This window comes from Parus major, chromosome 5 (genome assembly GCF_001522545.3).
Source record: "Parus major isolate Abel chromosome 5, Parus_major1.1, whole genome shotgun sequence".
Taxonomy (NCBI): domain Eukaryota; kingdom Metazoa; phylum Chordata; class Aves; order Passeriformes; family Paridae; genus Parus; species Parus major.
In genome coordinates this window covers 29,667,668-29,686,921 of record NC_031774.1, presented here as the reverse complement: position 1 = coordinate 29,686,921, position 19,254 = coordinate 29,667,668, and the positions used below count along the sequence as shown (strand labels likewise).

The following is a 19,254-nucleotide window of genomic DNA, read 5'->3' as shown; positions in this document are numbered from 1 at the left end:
TTCTGATGCTGATACACAGAAAATTGCTATGCAGAAATCTGTTCATGCTTTTATGCAACATTACTCACTGCATTTCAATTCTAGATTGCTTTCTTAATTAGAATTGTCCTGCCATAACTTTTTTGGGGGGGACTCCTATAAAATCATTTTTTAACAGCATACAACAGAAATCTATACAGATGGTGGCTTAAGAGAGAAAATTATAGCTATTCTGTAAAAGTGGTTTTCTAATGTCCACTTTTCTCACTTTCTCTCGCTACAGCTTGAATTTTACATGGATTTTTCACTTACACTTTTTCCCTTTATTCACGTTACCATATAAACATCACAAGAGTTTAACCAGGACTTGAGTGGTTTTTTTATGGATGAAGACATCATAGAGCTCAAAACTGACATACTCAGGGTTGAAAAATTACCTCAAGTGATTTTCCAGACAGTTATGTCAAAGAAACACAATTACACTACAGCAGCAAATGCTTTCCTTTTTACCCTTATGAATTCTGTTGTAAGCTTTTTGGTCCTTCTTTAACTACAGCATCTCTCTTCTTCATAATTTCTTCATCTTTTCATTTCTTCTTCCGTCATCATTTTCATTCCCTTCCTTATATTCCAGTAAGGAGAAATTCTTACTCTATTAAAATTCTATTTTTTATTGGTTATTTAGTTTCAGATACAAGAATTTATCTTGTCTATATTTCTGGTTGGAAATGCAGTGCACCCTTTTGATATTTGTTATTAGTGTCATTTTCAGATAGGTGATTGATTTAGAAAATACTTGCTCTAGAGTGAGTATCATGTGACACGATTGTAACACCTATTTAAAAAATGCACATTCAGGTTCTTTTTTTTTCCTTAACCCTTCTTCATTCAGTATTTTTCTCATTGTCACAAGCATTCTACACAATTAATGTGCTCCATAGCTTAGTATAGGATGTGGAAATGTTCAGTAACAAGTATTCAAAAACAGAGTAGGTTAGGGAGAGACTATTAAATGGGGGAATCCATGATTGAAACTTCTTCATTTTAACAAAGGATGTAATTATTACTTATGAGGTGGTGATTTTTAGTCTACTGTGTTCCATTTTCCAAAAGGTGCACCTAAAGATACCTTTAATGTATGTTTTCCCTTTTTTGCTAACATTAAAAAACACTGTTCTAACAGAGCCAGGAAGGCCATTCACTATATAGATTGCGAATAATCCAGGAAATACATTAATATGTAATTTTGTTTTGGTTTTCACATCCAGAAAAAGAGAATAGAGTGTGATGTGGCTGAGAGATTTTTACCACTGTAGTTCTGGGCTGGCTGCAGGATTCAGGACAGAAGCAGCGTGTGGTACCATGAGCAGCTGTTGTGTCCATTTTGTGCCTGGAGCTCTAGTTGTACCCACATTGTTGGCATTTTGTTTAGGAAACTCTGTATTGTGCCTACTCCACTGCATTTGCAGTGCTATGAAAATTAGGGAACAAGATTTGAAAAAGTTTTAATTCAACCTATCATAACCGTTTCATGCAGTTTAGAGCCTCATCTTCATCTAAACATGCATGAATTTCAGGGGAAGATCAGAGGCTTCAGTATTACCCTATTGTATTTCAGGTTTCTTTTGTAGAGTTCAAACCATGAAGAAAAATTCAAGAATGTATTTGAGTTTTGAATAATGTTGAAACATTAAAACCCTTAAGATTGGTTTTCATAGAATAAGCAACAAAACCCAGAAAAAGCTTATCCCAAATGGGGTGATGCTTACCCAGTCTTCCCCATCCACAGGTGGATGATCTTGGTTTTGTGTGTATAAGTAAATGCAAAATTTGCTTTCCACCAAGCCACAGTAAATACCCTTACCCAAAATCCATTTAAAATGTCTCTTAGAATCTTTACTTTCAAAACTCACGTGAGTTACAATGAAGTATTTTAAGCTTGTAAGAATGTTACTGTATTCAGACAGTATTCTTTTAGTACAGTTTACTTTAAAATGCATTTTTTCAGAATCTTTCGGCATTGAATCCTTTCTAAAAACAGGAATTTGCCAGAAAAATGCAAAGAAATACAGTTATTTTAGTTTTTTACTACTTCTCCCTGGCTTAAGAAGGAATGCTGCTTGCCATGAGCCTTAGGCAAATAGCTTTTCAAGGGCAATTCTGTGTATGAGGGGATGAAGCAGCACACTTCACAGACTGATTCATATTTTTAACAGTATGTTCTGTATTGTTTTTAAAAGTTATCAACCTTTAAAATACATCCTCAAGGAACAAATTTGTGACCAAAAACTGAGTAAGATTTAAAGATAATGTTAGTGTTCAAATAGGTGGAGTTATCTCTGTGTGCTTCATAATTTGCTAATGCTAATATTGTCATTGGTAGTAGATGAAGTAGTAAAGATTTGGAGATTAAGAGATGAGATAGTAAAGGTTTGGAGATTTCAGAAAAAAATTATATTTTAAATTCTAATATTTTGCATTTATGCGAAAAATTCAGTTTTATATTATGAAAGTATTTTGGGAAGTGTGTTTTAAAGAAGTCAAAACTGAGAAAATGTCCTCCCTTTTTGCTAGTGTCTCAAACGCCTTTGAGAAGTGTCTGCTTCAGCCTGCATGGTTGAGCAGAACATGTTGGAGATGTATACATGAAACAAAAATGGCCCCAAGTTTTTCTAGATCTAGTAGAAAAAGAGATTATCAGCTCAAGGTTTTATTCAGAAATCCCACTGATTAGCGGTGAGTTCTACATTTAGGAAGGTGGTTTTTTCTTTGTATTCCTTCAGGAGTTTCTCTTGTCCTGCCATCTGCACTCTTAAGCCTTTTAATCTCTTCAGCTAATTTATTGTATATGCTAAACAAAAGGGGTTTTTGTTGTTTTTTGTTTGTTTGTTTGTTTGGGGTTTTTTACAGTGTATGAATGTTTATGATGCTCAAGACCTCTAATATAAGATTTTCCTTGGATTCAAACCCTTTCTTCCTCAGTCACGGATTTTATCATCTTCGATTTGCTACTGTTATTTTCATTGTGTACATGAGGAAATAAACATTATGAGCAGTGTGGTGACTGCAGCATGTATATACACAAGCTATTTTTAATAGTCAGGGAATATTCTCATATTACTAACAATAACCTTCCCAGGAAGGTTTTGTCATAATTTTTGATTTCAGTCACACCATTGTTACCAGTATCCAAGCTTTTCATTAGCTTGCCTGCTTGGGTATTTCTGCATAGCTTAATACACTGATTACTGTGAAGGGATAGCAGTAATCTGTGCTAAGTTAGCAGTACTTAGAAGTGCTTTCTTATTATTATTTCTCTAATGCAGCAATAACTTCTCTTAAGATTTGTTTCAGTGTCATCTTAGCAATCACTTTCATTCCCCAATAATGAACTGATTTAAGCCTCCCTTTTTAATGAGGTCTTAATATCCTTTAACTTCAGATTAATTAAAACTGTTCCTGTCCAAAACCTCATGTTATGTGGAAAAACAGCTCTCAAATGAGAGCTTATTAATAGAGTTCCTTTATTTATCAGGCGGATCTTTATACTTCACATCTTTTCTTTCTGTCAGTCTCTCCCAGTTTTCCTCTTCATTTAAGGCAATGATCTATATATACAGAACCTTCTCAAGACTATGATTTTTTGGTGCTACTTTGGCACATGAAATGATGATTTCTTTGTACTATTTCTGTTCTTCTGCACAGGACAGGACACTAGCTGAATATTTTTAACAGATATTAGTTTCCAAATTATTAGCTTCCCTAACAGCAAGCTTTTGTGTTACCCCGTTCTCTGTGATTCTATTCAGACAGTTTACAGAAGGATTAAGTTGGAATCATCACTGGAGAAGAATGAAGGGATAAATGAAACATCAGTAATCATTAATGAGAAATTATTCAGGCTCATTAAGGGCAAGTTTTGAAACTTAATGTATTTGGACAAGAACTGTAAGTATATCCACAAAGAGGTAGGCATCTGTAGTTTCTACAATTAGAGGGGCACAAAACAATGTGTATTTCTTAAGACACAGGAATACTGAGTACTGCAAAGGATCAGACCACTGACAGGTTTATGAAAAGGAGGTTTGACATATTTGACTACTTCCTTCAGCAAAGTTGGGCTCCGTGCTGGTGTATGTATGTCCTTTCTATCTCAGCAAAAGTTGCTCTTGCGGAGAGACTTTATCAGAAAATGTTTTGACATTCTATTAGTCTGGAACAGGAGTGAATGATGAAATAAGACATTCAAATACATCTGCACTATTCAGATGTTACAGCTGTTTCTGTTGCTGCTTTGTCTTAAAACCCATGGAAGAAAACGCCAACTTAAGTTGATCACTAGCCTGTGTTGTTCCTGTGTTCTGCAGCAGGCCTGCCTCTTTTCCTTCTTTTGAGGGTGCTCTTGTAACAATCTTACAGGATAAAATAAGCCATCTTCTGCAGTAGCTAGTTACAGGAGGAAAATCTAACAATCACTGGAGGAAAGTGATGTACTGTATGTTACTCAGCCTCGAGAAAAGGAAAATTAAGATTTAAAGGTTTTGTGCTGAGCAGAGGCAAGAGACTGGTCTTGGTAAAATTGCTAAAAATGAGTTATTCTCACCAGAATCTAATAATCAAGAGCCATTCTAAATAGTCTGTTTCACAGCTATAGATCATGTTTCCAGGCAGTAGAAAATAAAACTTTTTCTGACTGGTACTGTTGATTAATTTATGAAAGGAAAGCTATGTCATGAAATAAGAAAAGTGTTTGTTTTACAACTGCTATTAATAAAAAGTCTAATAGTGGGATGGGTTGGGGGGTGTGGGTGTGGATTAAAGGAGAAATACTGAATGGATAACTTCAATTTCATATGCCACTGATCAAGTTGAGCTAAAAATATTGAGAAAACACAAGCAAGTCCATGAGGAAGAAGAAAGCAGATGAACTTGGCAATAAATATTTTGTACTTGGCCAGTAAAAATGGAACATGAAATGAAACTGGCAAACAAAAAAATTGAATATTTGATTTCATATCAAAATGTCTATAAAACCTTTCACTGAGGAACTTTGATAAAATTTTACGATGCACAACTGTTTTTGTTCTAACTGAATTACATATTTAAGTGAAAGAAAAGTAACAAAAAATTTTTCAGGTAACTCTTTCCCAATTTTAATTTGAAAGATCTCAAATGGGTACAAATGAGTTACATTTTCTGCTAAGAATTATTCCTTTGCATCATTCTCATGGAATAACACACTGTTTCTAATTACACTGCTATAACATGCAACGTATTTTATATGTTTTATATTTAAATTATGTAATTAATGCCATTTACCTATTCCCTTGTTAATAGCTCTTGACAAATAAGGCCAAGTGAGTACTCTGAGCTGGCTGGTTGTAAGAGAGATGTCTGTAGCCCAGTGCTGAGTACAAGCCAACATGCTTTTCCTCCCAGCATGGTTTATTAGCTGTGGCTCAGTGCCACTCTCACTGTGCTACAGAGTTGGCTGTGATCTCATGTGGGATGCTGGTATAGCTCACTGAAAATAACAAATAGACCCAAGATTTTGGTTGGTTGGTTGGTTTTTTTTCTTTTCTTCCTTCATCTCCTATGTTTAATAGTTCAGTTGTTAATAAAAGCTCTGAGAATTCTGCCAGAAGAGGTAGTAAACATTTTAGAAAACAAGTAGCAATCTTGCATTATGATGCATCATTCAAGTATCTGTCACTAGAAAATGTTCAGAGTTAGGGTTATTATTTTAATTTATTGTAAAATCAGAAGACTCCTAGTGCCATATACTTTCTTTAATTCAATTTAATGCAAAACTGTGTCATGGGTTGAATTGCTCTGTGCAAGAGAATTCTCCAATAATACCAAAACTCTCTCTGAAGTATTTCTTTATTATAGCTACTTACTTAGCTAATTTTAGAAGGGGGAAAGACTGGGGGGAAGTAAACAGTTCGAAAGCTTTTGTTCTGTTTTGCTCATGTATGGATCAGTGCGGTTCTGAGGACGAAAATGAGCTGGGGCAAGAGTAGAAATGCCAATAATGCTACAATACTGTATGAATTTATCAATGTAAACTCAATGAGAAATTTAAAAATCTACCTGTAGAGTTTTATGTTGTAGTGGCATATGTGGCACAAGTGGAGTCACTGTGCTTCACTGTAAAGATCTGTCCACTGTGGAGTAAAGATCAGCTGAACTGTGGGCTGAACCTTGGAATGGACATGTTCAGGTATCGGGTACTCATGTTCAACTTTCTTTTATTTGAAAAAGGCTTCTCTCACATTTTATTTATTTGTTTAAATATGGTTTTGAATTCAGTGCAAGTGGATTTTGGACAAGTGATTATATAAGACTTGCGAAGGTGAATCAGTGAGGGAATGCTTTTACTGAATATTTCCTTTTCCTTAAGTAAGATGAAAGAGGATATTGTGGTTTTCAAACTAAACATCTGTAATCTAAGCTTCAGAGCATGAGAAGTCTATCTTTTCTTAAAAAGCCGTTTATTATAATAATTGTCTGATTTATGAAGCCAACTAAATGTGCACTGGGTAATCACGTTTCTCAGCTTTGAAAAACACTGCTGAATTTGGAGAAGCATGCCTTCTTAGCAGCTTAAGGTATAGAGGCACTGCAGCTATGAAATGTATCTTGACACTTATCTAGGGTAACATTATGCATCAGTGAGCATTTAAAGTCAGGTGATGTGGCTGGAGGAAATAGGAACTAAAGCGTTGACTGCTGTTGTGGAGGGATAGCATCACTATTTGTCCTGACATGTTCTGGATGAAAATATAGCTGACAATATAGTTTATGTTAAAATAACCTAGTAAAATCTACCCATGATATCCTGCTGGAGGGAAGGGAGGGGGAATATTTATAAGATACAAAATCTGGAATTTTCCTTTAGTTTGTAAATGGTCTTTGGTCCATCAGTTTTCTAGATCCACCTTTTATATTTTAAATGAAAGAGATTCTTCCATTGCTTGACCTGATGGGCACCACCCATCTACTTCTAAGTGCTTTGATCACAAAGGCAATTCCAAAATAGAATAAAACTTTGTAAAGCAATTATAGTATGGCATTGCCAGCATAATATGATCTTGTAGTTTAACCACAGGTTAAGGTCCTAAAATATCTTGTACTGGCATTGTCTATAATGTTTTTTCTATCAGTTCTTTAAATGTTCTTTCTTAATGCAGCGCTGCAGTTTAGCTCAGTTCCTAAGTTTAGGTATCACTTCAACTCATTTCAGTATAGACTAAATTATAGGATTATTTTTGGGCTTTTGTAACTAGCTTTTTTGGTTATTACTATTACTGTCTAAGGAGTGAGGGTGTTTAGTGCTAGTTCTGGTAGGAAAAAGCAGGTTTCATAATAATTATAACTGCTTGTTTGGAGTAAAATAGTAAACTGATTGGGCAGGAGAAATTGCAGTTTCTTACAGTGGTTTATTCACAAAGCCTGACTATCTCTGTACACAAACCTCATGTATTTGTTTTTTGTTATCCATGAGAGTCATGCATACACTGTGCTGTCCTCCCTCCCAGTTTGCAGGTAGACTTGCCCTAACCATCTTTGATTTCCTTTCTGCACTGTGGCTCAGCAAGTACTGTGGGAAGTATTAGCAATGCTAGTGTTGGGCACCTTGGTCATTTACCTACTGCTAGTCAGGAACTCAGTCTTTCAATTAATATAATGTGGTTCAGGGTGTGTAGTCTAAGCAAAATCCATGATCAGTCTTTTCCAATGTGATTCTGTGATCATGGTTTATATAGGGGCTATTTCAGATCCCTGGGAGCACACCTAAGCTGTCTGTGGTACTTGCTGGTAGGATTGCAGGTTGAGCAGTTTTCAAGAATATTCTCCAGATACATGAAATTGATTGTTTGTGAGAAAAGGGAGACCAATACAGACATGCTGGCAAGTAAAAGATCCCTACTGCTTTAATTTTTTTGTTTTTCAACCTCTGTGGGGTTATAATTTCCAAGTACACTTTTAAGTGGCAAAAACTTCTAGACAAAATTTCTGCTTTTGGTACGGTACCCTCCTCCTGTCACTTTTTCTGTATTTATGTAGACAAATTTACCAGGCCTGCCTGACATGGAATAAATGTGCCAGTGCTCAAAGAAGTTACTTATTTTACAGATATGTAAGCTCCAGGATTCACTTTATCTGTTTTCATTCCTGCGTTGGGGCAGAAACTGAGGAAGAGATCAAATCTCTGCCTTATCCGTGTTCTTCAGCTTGGGAATTGCTGGAGGCTTGTTGAAGTTATGGGGCATGTTATGGCCACTGTCACCCAAAGGAATGTGATAGTGAGTGCTCTGGTCTACTCAGTAACCTTGCAGTCTCATCTTAAACTCATATTTATAGGGGGAGCAATAAAAAGAGAGAAAGGCTTTGGAAGATGGAGCCAGAGGGGATTGTTCTAACTATTATTTTTGCCTTTAAGAGAACATCGTACAGAATAGATGGAAGAAGAACATAGCTGTTAGTGACTTACAACGTAAATTAAAGCTGTAAGTAAGGAGAAGTAAACAGTTATATTTTGCCAATGGATTCTGTTTGTGCAAGCTATTTAAAAATTAAAAGTCAAAATTATTTTTGGGACCTGAATGGAACAAAATGCATGAACACATTTAATCAAAGCCTTTGTAAGTTTTCCAAGATCCACATGTTCCTAGCCTGCCATGTTTCTGAATAATGAGAGTTGGGTTGTAATGTGTTGTGGCATGAATAGCAGAGACAATACATCAAGTGGTTTTTAAATTATTTTAGAAATTTCTTGTTGACATTTAAATGATCAGATGCAAAGAAAAAGAGAATGACAACTACAGAAAACAAAAATGAGTTTTAAAAACCCATAGCCAATAATATATAAATAACAAAGTACTTTTCAGTATCTTAAGTTTGAACCATACAGATATTTTATAAGCAGCTGTAAAATATGGATGATGATGACTTCAGAAGTAACTGTACATTATCTGAAATAGAGATAACTATGTGAGGCATGCAATGAAATCTTACTTGTAGCATTGTCAGTAATACTGTTTGTCTATAGAAAGTTCCTTCTAGGTATGAGGACAGATAGAGCAAATGTGTTATTTTATTCCTCTGACTCCCTTCTGTGGCTAAACAGATTTTTCTTTTTCCTTTTCACATTCCCCAGCACAGGGCATACACTAAGAAAACACCCTTGGAGTCAGATTACTATTTTAAACAGAATTAAATTCACCCATTTAGGCCACACAGGGCAATCAGTATATGTATATTATGCAAACATACTCAAGTATGAAGAAAAAAGAAAACCAGCAAATTCTGCTTCTGAATATAACTGTCTGGAGAAATATAACAAAACTGCCACTGGTTGTAAGCTCGATTTTACACATCCTTAACATATTTCTGGAATGTGGTGTTAGAGCTTCCAGAAGGTGAAGTACTGTGTGAACAAGTTTGTTAGCCTTTCTGGATGCTTCTTGTCTCTGAGACTCCTCTCTCATTCTTGCAATTTCAGTATTGTAGGATCTTTTTACTTTATTTTTTTTATGGTGTTCATCCATAAGCCCTGTGATTTAAATTGCAAAGAAAAAAATTGGTCTAGAATCTGAAATGATCAGATCATTCCCACATATTCTGCACATTTTATGCTTTCCAAGTTTGAATTATCCTGCTCTCACCTAAATTCTTATTGATTTTTTTGGAATGAAGATATTTTCTGGATGTCTTTTTGCCTGATCATAGAAAATACTGTGACTGCACTTTTCAGCCTGATGTTAAAAATATCCATATTGTTTATACTTAATTTCATTTTATTCAAAGGTGGTCTGCAATTCATTCCAGCCTGTTCTTCAACATCAAATGTTCCTCTGTTGCTGGTCCCATTTTCTGGTTTTATGTATCTCAGTCAAACTTCCTCTCTTTAAAATAAACATTTGATATTTTTTAACCTTGGCATAAACTGGCACATGGACTTGCTGTGTCTAACTGTGGTTCACAAGCATGTTCACATGCACAAGTGTCTTACAAGTGTCTGAAAATGAAAGAGAAAATATGCACTAAAGTTATTGAAAGAAAATTATAGTATTGTAGTGGAATGTGAGCATCATATAAATGAAAAAAGTCTGAAGGGTTCAAGGGGAAGTGCCATGTTTTTAAAATTAATTTCTTGTTGGATAAGACTTTGGGGGAGGTAGACAATGTTAATTTCTACAAAAAATAACTTTATGGTTTCTACTAGTTGTGGGTCAATTTATTCTCGTAGAAAGACTTCTTAATATTTGATCCAGATAGTCTCTCTTTTACATTTGGGTAGGAGCAAATAGAGATCAACTGAAATGATAGGAGTGTCAGTGAAAATAGCTTTATCTTCCTGCATAGGTTTCTACAAGCTGCTGTGGTAATTTACCAGTGAAATGTCTCATTTCCAGGCAGATCATTGCAATCCTTATTAGATCACCTAAATCCTTTAATTTGCAGTGCCTTCCAAGGTAGGCAAAAGGTCATTCTTCAGCACCCAAAAATTTTGCTTTCACTTTAGGTAGGTGAGGATTTTCTGACAGGCAGTTGCCAGCAATATATATGTGCAAATGCTCTGTACCTCTCCTAAGTATATACTTGCTGGAAAAAAATGCATATATATACTTTGCCCTACAATGGTATTTCCTATAGGATGAAGTAAGATCAACATATATTATTGTCTTGACACTTACTAGAAATACTTCTTTTCATACGGTGTTTCAAAGTTCTCAGTCTACTGACTAAATCCCAACATGGATATTAAATATATATTTCTTTGTCTAAATGGTGAGAGTTTTACTGGTTTTGTGATAATGACTTTTGTCTGCTTCTGCATATTTTTTCTCTCAGGAAATTTCAAATCTTGCTCATGTTGTTTAATGAGCTGGCTGGTCAAGCATCTGATGCCCCAGTGGGAACTTTCAAAGTCACTGAACACATTTTTACTTAAATCTAGCTGACATTTCTGTCTGTTTGATTTAATGTATGAATTCCATATTTAGATTACCAATCAGATGGAGCATAGTACAATCATTCCTCTGCACTACAAACACGCATGCATCCTGCACGGAAGTGAGCTCTTTTGCTGTTGGTCCACATGGCAAGAGTGTTTTTAGATTCTACTGGCATTTGGGAAGACTTTATAAGTCAGTTTTAATTATAAATGAAATTTTGAATCTCTAATGAAAATCTTAAATGCAGAATTAGTCTTCAGTACTTTATTCTCAGACCATTTAAATTGCTATAATCTGGTAGAACTAGTCTATTACAAATGATGAATTATTTATTTACCAGTTAAATGCTAAAATCCTAAAAAAAAAAGCTTGATGTTATAAATATCCATATTGTTTATACTTAATTTCATTTTATTCAAAGGTTTTAAAGTATTTACTATCTACATGCTTCAAATTCTTGCCACAAAGCATGTAAGTATTGATGATAGAACTTCTGAGCAATTATTAATCAATTTGTTTAATAAAAATCAAAACTTAAATAGTTTTTGCTTCTCATGGAAGCTCGGCATCCCTCCTGATTTTGCACTGAATGCACCTCCCCATGCTGAGATTAAAATAAATAAATAAGTAAGATTGCAGCAGTGAAAAGTCCATGTGTTCTATGTGTTCTCTTTATCCGATTTGTTTGTTTTGGGTGATAGTGCCTGCAAGCCCAAGACTTCCTGGTGATTGTGCCTTCCCTCTCCCCTTTTGTGTCATTTTTGGGCAGTAAGCAAACTGTTGAATGTTTTCAAGAGGAGGCAGTCCATCTATCGATCTGGCTGAGGCTGGCAGCAGTGCTACCCCAAACTGTCATACGGGGCTGTGCCCTGTGTGCTGAGGGAAACCCAGGTTCCCCCTGGAAAACTGCACTAAGCTCTGAATTCCTGTGGGTCAGGATGACAACACAGAGGTGTATATTCTAGATTCATATACTTTACAACAGTTCCAACTTTCCTCCCTCAAACTGAGTCAGATTAATTCTGCTAGAAGGGAAGAATGGCTCCTGGTCCTGTGATTGCCAAATGACCTACATATGACCTCATCCCTAGTTTCTGACATATGTTGAGGACAAAGATCCTTGTTCTATTCTTTTCCAATATTAGACTGTTCAGGTGATAATATTTTCCTGCCAGAAGTGTCTGAAAAAATTAATCTTGTCTGATTTAGTCTTGCTTTTCCTATAATAAAATTTTAAAAAAGAAAAAAAACCCAACAAACCAGCTTTGAATGGTGAAAGAGAAGTATAACTTGGCTTTCCTCATTAAAAATAATGTTTTCATGTAGCATTTTGCTTTTCCTGGGGAAAAAGCCTGAAAGCAGCAGAAAACAGGGTATACTTTTTGTCCTTAAAACAGTCATAAGGTAGGGAATAAAAATTCTGGAGTTAATCCCCTCCCCCTTATTTTTTTCATGAGTGCAAAGAATCTTTGAGACATGGTGAGGCAGAGAGAATCCTTTAAATTTGAGGCCTTAATCTCAGAGCTGTTGTTCATGAGAGACATGAACTGAGAGACAGAGGGCATGTCTGCAATACTTTGCAATAATTTGATTTCTGTGATGTTTTTCTGTACAGCAGGTTGAACTTAGCCTAAGACTGGGGGAGGAGGGAAGTAAGTTTTCAAGGATCTAATTATTGAATCCATAAAAATAATAATAGTAATAGTAGTAATAATATTAATAATAGTAATAATAATAATAATACCCCAAAAGAAACAATAAATCTGGGGTGGATCTTCGTCACATAATTTTGTACCTTTGAGTAAGTAAAGCTGTCATCAGGATCCTCCTTGGAAGCTGCTTTGTGCGCTTCATCGCTGGCGAGCAGCCAGCGACAGGAGCTGCAGCCCAGCTTGCTGTAGCTGCCAGCATTCTGTTGTGTAGGAAGGGAGCCCAGAATAGCAGCAGCCTTCTTACTACCTCCCTCAGGCTGCTCTAACAATTTTTCAAAGGTCAGTAGAAACTAGTTATCAATTAAAGGAGCTCTCTGTCTGCTTTTAATGTATCTTACAGGTAGTGGAGAAAAAAGCTTTCAAATGCTTTCAAATCCTGCTGCCTCTTTCCTTGGAATACTTTATGAGGATGTGAGGACCCAAGGCCAGTTGATTTGTTGATACCATGGGGGTCAACATCAAGGTAGTCCAGATGAGTAGGCCAAGAATGCTGTCTTGGTCAGTTTGCTCTGGCAGGAGGAGTATTGTAGCAGGTATTCATTCAGTAGCCTGTGTTAAAATGAGCATGCCCATAGAATTAGAAATAGCCAGTCTGGCTCCCAGTCATTTGATCTGCTCCCAAGTTCAGTCTCTCTTGAATAATCTGCTTAGTTTATAAATCAGTCAAAAGACAGAATATCCTGATGGCAGGTAACAAATATATTTGTGAGATGGACCTGGAAAACAAATGCCAAGTGGAGGATTTTGAGCTTCACTTTCATTTAAAGATGAAGGAGAGTTTCATTGGGAGGCTTAGTGACAACTTGATATTGTTTAGACAGTGATCTATCTGAAGAAAGATTAATGTTAATTAAAGTGGCATTGGAGAAATTCAGCAGATGACAGCAGCCAAGCTGGCTACAAGCTATTTTTAGAAAATTTACTTCATTGCATTCGGTATGACTCATTTATTAAGTTAACGGATGAATCAATAGCTCAGCTTCTTATGGCAGTCCCTTAACATGGAACTGTATATAAAGATTGTGTTCGTGTCTTTGGTCAGAATTCACATGATAAAAGCTGACCTGTATGGATTCAGTCCAAGTGCTCAAGTGTCTTGCACAAAATGGAGCTCTGCAATAATACTCCAGTGAGTCTGTCTGAACACGGATGTGTGGAGAGAAAGGGGAAAATCAGCCAGCTTGCACTGTTTGGGAAGTAACACAAATAGCAAACAGGTCTTGTTAAAAATAATGCAATAGAGGTGTAATTTATTCCTCTTTTAGTTTTGTCATGAGTTTACTTTTCATTTGAGCTGTGGTTCATTGTTTATTGCCTCCATTTGAGCACAGTTCTTCCTGGTTTGCAATTTTCCTTAACTTGGATGTAGTTTTCTCTCTTCCATGATCAGCTTTAATTTGTGAAATAGTAAAGCATCCATCTGTTCCAATACAACTGTGTTGGCCTGAGTTCAGTTTATTTCCTCTATTTTGCTAATTTCTTAGGTTGCTATAGAAACCTTGTTGTTCTCCTGAATCCTTTTTGTGAACTTTTGTGAACCTAGTCTGAAAAGATAAAAAAGACACTACATTCCTATCAATTTTAAAGCCTTTGTTAAAATAATTATATTTATTATTTCCTGATTACTTTTATGGAATTTCTGTATTTTCTGATCCTTACCTCAAAGGCTTTCACCAGTTTATCCCAGTGTAAGAGGTGGTTTTTCATTATTATTGTGTCAGCTCTTATTTCTATACCTAGGAATAATTTCATTTCTCTTTTGCAAAGAGATTAGAGAATTGGGCAGTCTGTATTACATTCAAGGTATGATACAGAGCTGATAAGACTAACGTCTGTCAAAATTTGAATACAATTTCTGGCACATTTGAGATTAGCTCTTGCATATACAAGTGAAATGTAATATTTAAAATAATTTCATTGTTAAATAGTGTGGCTTGCTATAGTACGAAAATACTGCAGTTTGGAAGAGAAAGACTTTGTACATGAGGTTTCTCTGGATGAAGTTTGGAACCATCTTTTCAGTGTACTGGAAGTAGCTGCTGGCTGTGTATTTATCTTTGCTCTAGGTTGGGTATGTATTGTCAGAGAGAAAATGCCATTTCTGTTAGATGATGCTGGATGCTGAATTGTTCAAATGGAGAGCAGTATAATAAAATCTGTAAAATATGTGAAAGATGAAGAGTGACTGCACAAAATTTGTTTCCCTATTGATCTGAATTCTGGCCATTCTAGCATGTTCTTTGCTGCATTATATTTTAGCATACAAAGCCCATTGTAGTTAATGTATACTCAGGCTAGCTGGTCCTTTGCTGTTCTGACTGCACTTACTTCTTGAAACATTGTGATTAAGAATGGTACTGTAAAATATTCTAAAGGAAACAACCTGCAGAGAGAGGTTTTTCACAACAAAGTGAAAAAATATGCCATGTGCAAGCCCTCTGTCATAGTTTGTGTATCATCCTAGAGCTGAAATCTCCTGTGTATGTCTGGTCTCTATTCTTTCAGATGTCAGGAATCGAATCAAGGAATTGCACAGTGACAAGCAAGCTTCCAGACAGGCCACAACTGATGGTTAGACTTAAATGTAATTCAGAAAAACACTTGAAGTATAAAGTTTTCCTCAAGCTGGACATATCCATTATTGCATTGATTTTCAATTTGCCTTGATTTTGCTGATTTTTCTTAGCGATCATCACAATGTTTTTGTTTTGCTCTGTTACTTGTGTGTGCAGTATTGTCCAGTCCCTCACACGTCAGACTTGACTGAAGACTCCAGCTGACTGTTGGAGATTGGTAATAGTGATGTGGCTGTGTTAGCTGCATCCTCCCAGGGTGTGGGATGCCTTTAAACTTCTGTGAAACTCAGCCAAACTTTATATACAGAGTGAAATGTCTTTTTTCTGTCCTTCACCAGTTAAATCAAGTACTATAATCAGTGGTGGTGGATCTCTTTCAGAAGTTAAAAGATTGACTGAAATCTAATGTTCTAAAATGAAGAAAGTATAGACTTCCTTAAAAACTTCATTTCAAATCTGAGACATTGAAAAAATTGTATATTAATGTTCTCTGATTCTCTTTCAGCTTCAAATTTCGTATTGTTTATGTTTGTACACTGGATTTTTAAGATAAAGATGTCAGTGTAGGATTGTAAATGGATTAAGACATATGTGAGCTGGAGCTATCAGTGAGAGTTTGTTTATTTAACAGTAACATAATTTTTAATATGTCTTTCAAAAATGCAGAATTGTGGTAGCTGTAAGAAATTTGCAAAAATTTTACTTTTTAAGTAAATTTTACTTTTTAAGAGTGGTACCAATTGAGCTGCAACTTGGCAGATTTAGAGTGTGTTAAACTCTTAATAGAAAACTTGGCAGAACTATTTGTGTAGGGATGCTAATTAATGGTGTAAGCAAGACAGATGAGTTCACTGAATCAATTTTTTTTTAATTTTTTTTTTTAGTTTTTTTTAATATTCCAAGAAAGTGCATAATAGTTGTGCCAAGGGTGGCCAATAAAGATATCTCCCAGGTGGAATTCCATATTGCTGGAGTGCTGGCAGGAGAGATTCTGTATTCTCTTTCTGCTAGATAGTAGAAAGTCAGTGATTTTTGGGGTACTCCAAAGTGCAGGCAGGAATGGATCTCAAAGTACATGAAAGTTTCTTCTTTACAGACCTCGCTCCAGTAGGCACAGGACTGGTCAGGTGCAGTGTTAATGTGCCATCTGAGCCATTGATTGTCATGGTTTGAAGACGCAATCCTTCGTCGTGATGCTCAAGCCAATTTCATGTAGCTATCCCTAGAAACACCAGTTGAACAAAAGTCATGAAAAATAAAAGCTCATGTTTGTACTTGCACTGGCAAAAAAAAATTCAGTTCTCTCCAACTTTAGGCTCACTTAATGAACGGCAGCAAAGGAAGTTGCAGAGGAAATGGGAGAGAGCAATTGCTACACTCTGTCCGTGATGAATTTGGAAGTTATAAAGCTGCTGTTACCTGGAGCAGTGATGGACTTCAGATTTCTCCTGTGCAGACTTCATCCTCTGTGTAAAATCTTCAAGCACTTCATTTATGAGAGAGATATGGCAAGTCAGGACTTGCGTGGAAAATCTTAATGTATTTTCTGTGTTATTCTCTTCTTCCCTTTTTCACTAGACTGAACAATATTTATAATAATTTCAAGATATAAGGAAATACATCTGTTATAGAAATGTTTACAAAAAATAGTTTGTTACGTGAGTTCCATTTTTGTAGGATCCAGAAAATGAATAGGATTGCTGTGTAGAGCCAGCAGGAGGTCATTAGTGCACGTATATTTTTAGGTCTGAATTGTCACTACCGATGAGACTGCTTCATGAAATAAAAGAAGCCATGTCTGCATGTCTCTGGGGAAAATGTAATATTAACCACCATTTATAGTACATGCTATTCATACATCTTTGGTAGTTGAACTATTCTTTACCAGGATTTTTGCAGGATTTAAAAAAGTAATTTCAGTGAGTTCCATGTTGAACAAAACCCTCCATTTTTTCTGTGTCAATGCCAGCTATTGCCCATCATCCACTTTTTATTACCAATCATTAACTGCAGAGATTTTTCAAACATGGAGACCATAGAGTCTATGTGATTTGTGATGTCTGTACATACACATTTAATTAAAAAGATTCCATTTCTAAAACTGTATTTGGATGCATTTCAGACTATGTAGCAGCACAGTGAAATATCCAGCACAAAGCACATCGAGCTTCAAATATTTAAACTCATCCATATGCCTTAGACAATCAACAAGAAATCATAGAATATGATGATTGATTGCCGTTAATATAAAAATACCATCCTGATGATGGTAATTCTGCTTGGCTGACTTAATTGTGAAGGTGATGGACACCTTGTTTCTAGTATTTATGTTAATCATGTAAGGATTTTTTGTTTGATAAAGAAAGGGGGTTTTTTGCTTGTGATTTGGGATTTACTGGGTTCTATCTCTAAATTGGTAGAAAGAATATTGTGTTTTGGAACTAGTCATGACACTATTAATATACTGTATTTTCTGTTACTGATTTTGAGAACATTTTTCTTCTCCTGATTTCAGGTTGGGTGGGACTATATCTGCATACAAGATAGTGCCAGACGAAATAGAAGAAATCAAGGTACAGTATTACTGCTTTTCAACACTGAATTTCTTTGTTTGAAAAATTACAGAAATGTTACATTAAAAAGCCATGTTATTTATTGCTTTGAAGTGTATCATAGGGGAGAGAGTCTAAAATAAAATTACTAGATCCATATTTATGCATCAAAAATAGAATTTTAGTTATTTTTACAAATACAGTTTACCTTCAGCTTAAGCTGACTTCAGCAAGATTTGTCTGCCAGAAACCTGTGTAATTCAACCTATTTATGTTTTGCTACCTGAAGACAGATGGAGGACTATGATGAACACTGAGTTACATTTTCATAACAAAAAATATGTATAGTGTCCTTCTGCTTTTGCGATCAAAAGCACATCCATATTTTTCAATATTGTCTGTCTTAAGAAGGAGATAGTATGATGTCAAAAATCATTATAAGCTCAAAATATCATTATATGCTCTTTGATTTTGAGTAGCGCCAACAATAAATACTGAAGTTTACCTTCAAAGTAAAGTGCATTGTAGCAAAACTCACTTTGGCCAAGTCCACTCCTGAAATGTACTTCAGCAATTTGTGTCAGTTTTGTTTTTCAGTGGAGTGAAAGATGGGTACTGGGGGGGATTTTGGCCGGGATCTGATAGCACAGTTTGTGTAGCTCATTCTTTATTTGCTTGTTAGTAGGTCAGTCTGACATACTGCTTGCTCATTGTGATAGCTTAACCCGCTGTGCTGTTTCACATATTCATTTTCAGCTGTGCAAAGAGGATTAAGAATAGTTCTAAAATCTTGTGAAGGGAAATGACTGTATAATATCTGATGTAGACATGACTTTGCAGTGTGCAAATGGTGAGAATTTATTCCTCTTCAATTAGTATCAAACCCACTGCAAGCAAGTCACTGCACAGTGACTGCCTGTATCTGCATCAGTCAAAGTTATCACACCATCATGGTAAAATTTATTTTTGTCATCTAAGATTCATGGACTCCTCTATCCTGAACTTTATTGAGGGGAGCATGATTTATTACTGGATATATCCAGTATTCAGACTTTGGTCTTGGAATAAAGGAAAGAAAGAGTAGAAAGAAAGAAGCCTTTCAAAATTTAATAGCGGTATTTTCATGATGCTCAGAGGAGTGCTCCAAAACTGTTTAAAAAAATTACAACCCTAAACCACAATATTTTTCCTTTAATGTAACAGAACTAATACCACCTATATTTTGTTAATGTTGAAGATGAAGAAAGCTGATATTTCTGGCTTCATCATACTAAACTGAGTTCAGCGAGCAAAGAAAAATGGATTGCTCAGAGATAAGAAATAATTTTACTTTTAGGAACTTCCTGCAAGATTAGTAGTCACAGGAATCTGTCACATACTTAGGAAAACTGTTCTGAATTTTCAGCTTTTTCTTACTTAGCTGATGTTTAAGTGCTTGAGATCCTAGGAAGCATCAAAGGCTGGGTTACTC

General features: G+C 35.6%; 1 protein-coding gene across 27 annotated transcripts in view; it reads left to right on the top strand.

Annotated features, from left to right (window-relative positions):
* GPHN (gephyrin) overlaps positions 1-19,254 on the top strand; it is a 264,585-nt gene that overhangs the window by 88,014 nt on the left and 157,317 nt on the right. For all 27 annotated transcript variants that reach the window (XM_033515109.1, XM_015630244.2, XM_033515125.1 and 24 more), the window contains exon 3: positions 17,747-17,804. In XM_033515109.1, coding sequence (XP_033371000.1) covers positions 17,747-17,804 — 58 coding nt within the window. The remainder of the gene's footprint in view (positions 1-17,746; positions 17,805-19,254) is intronic.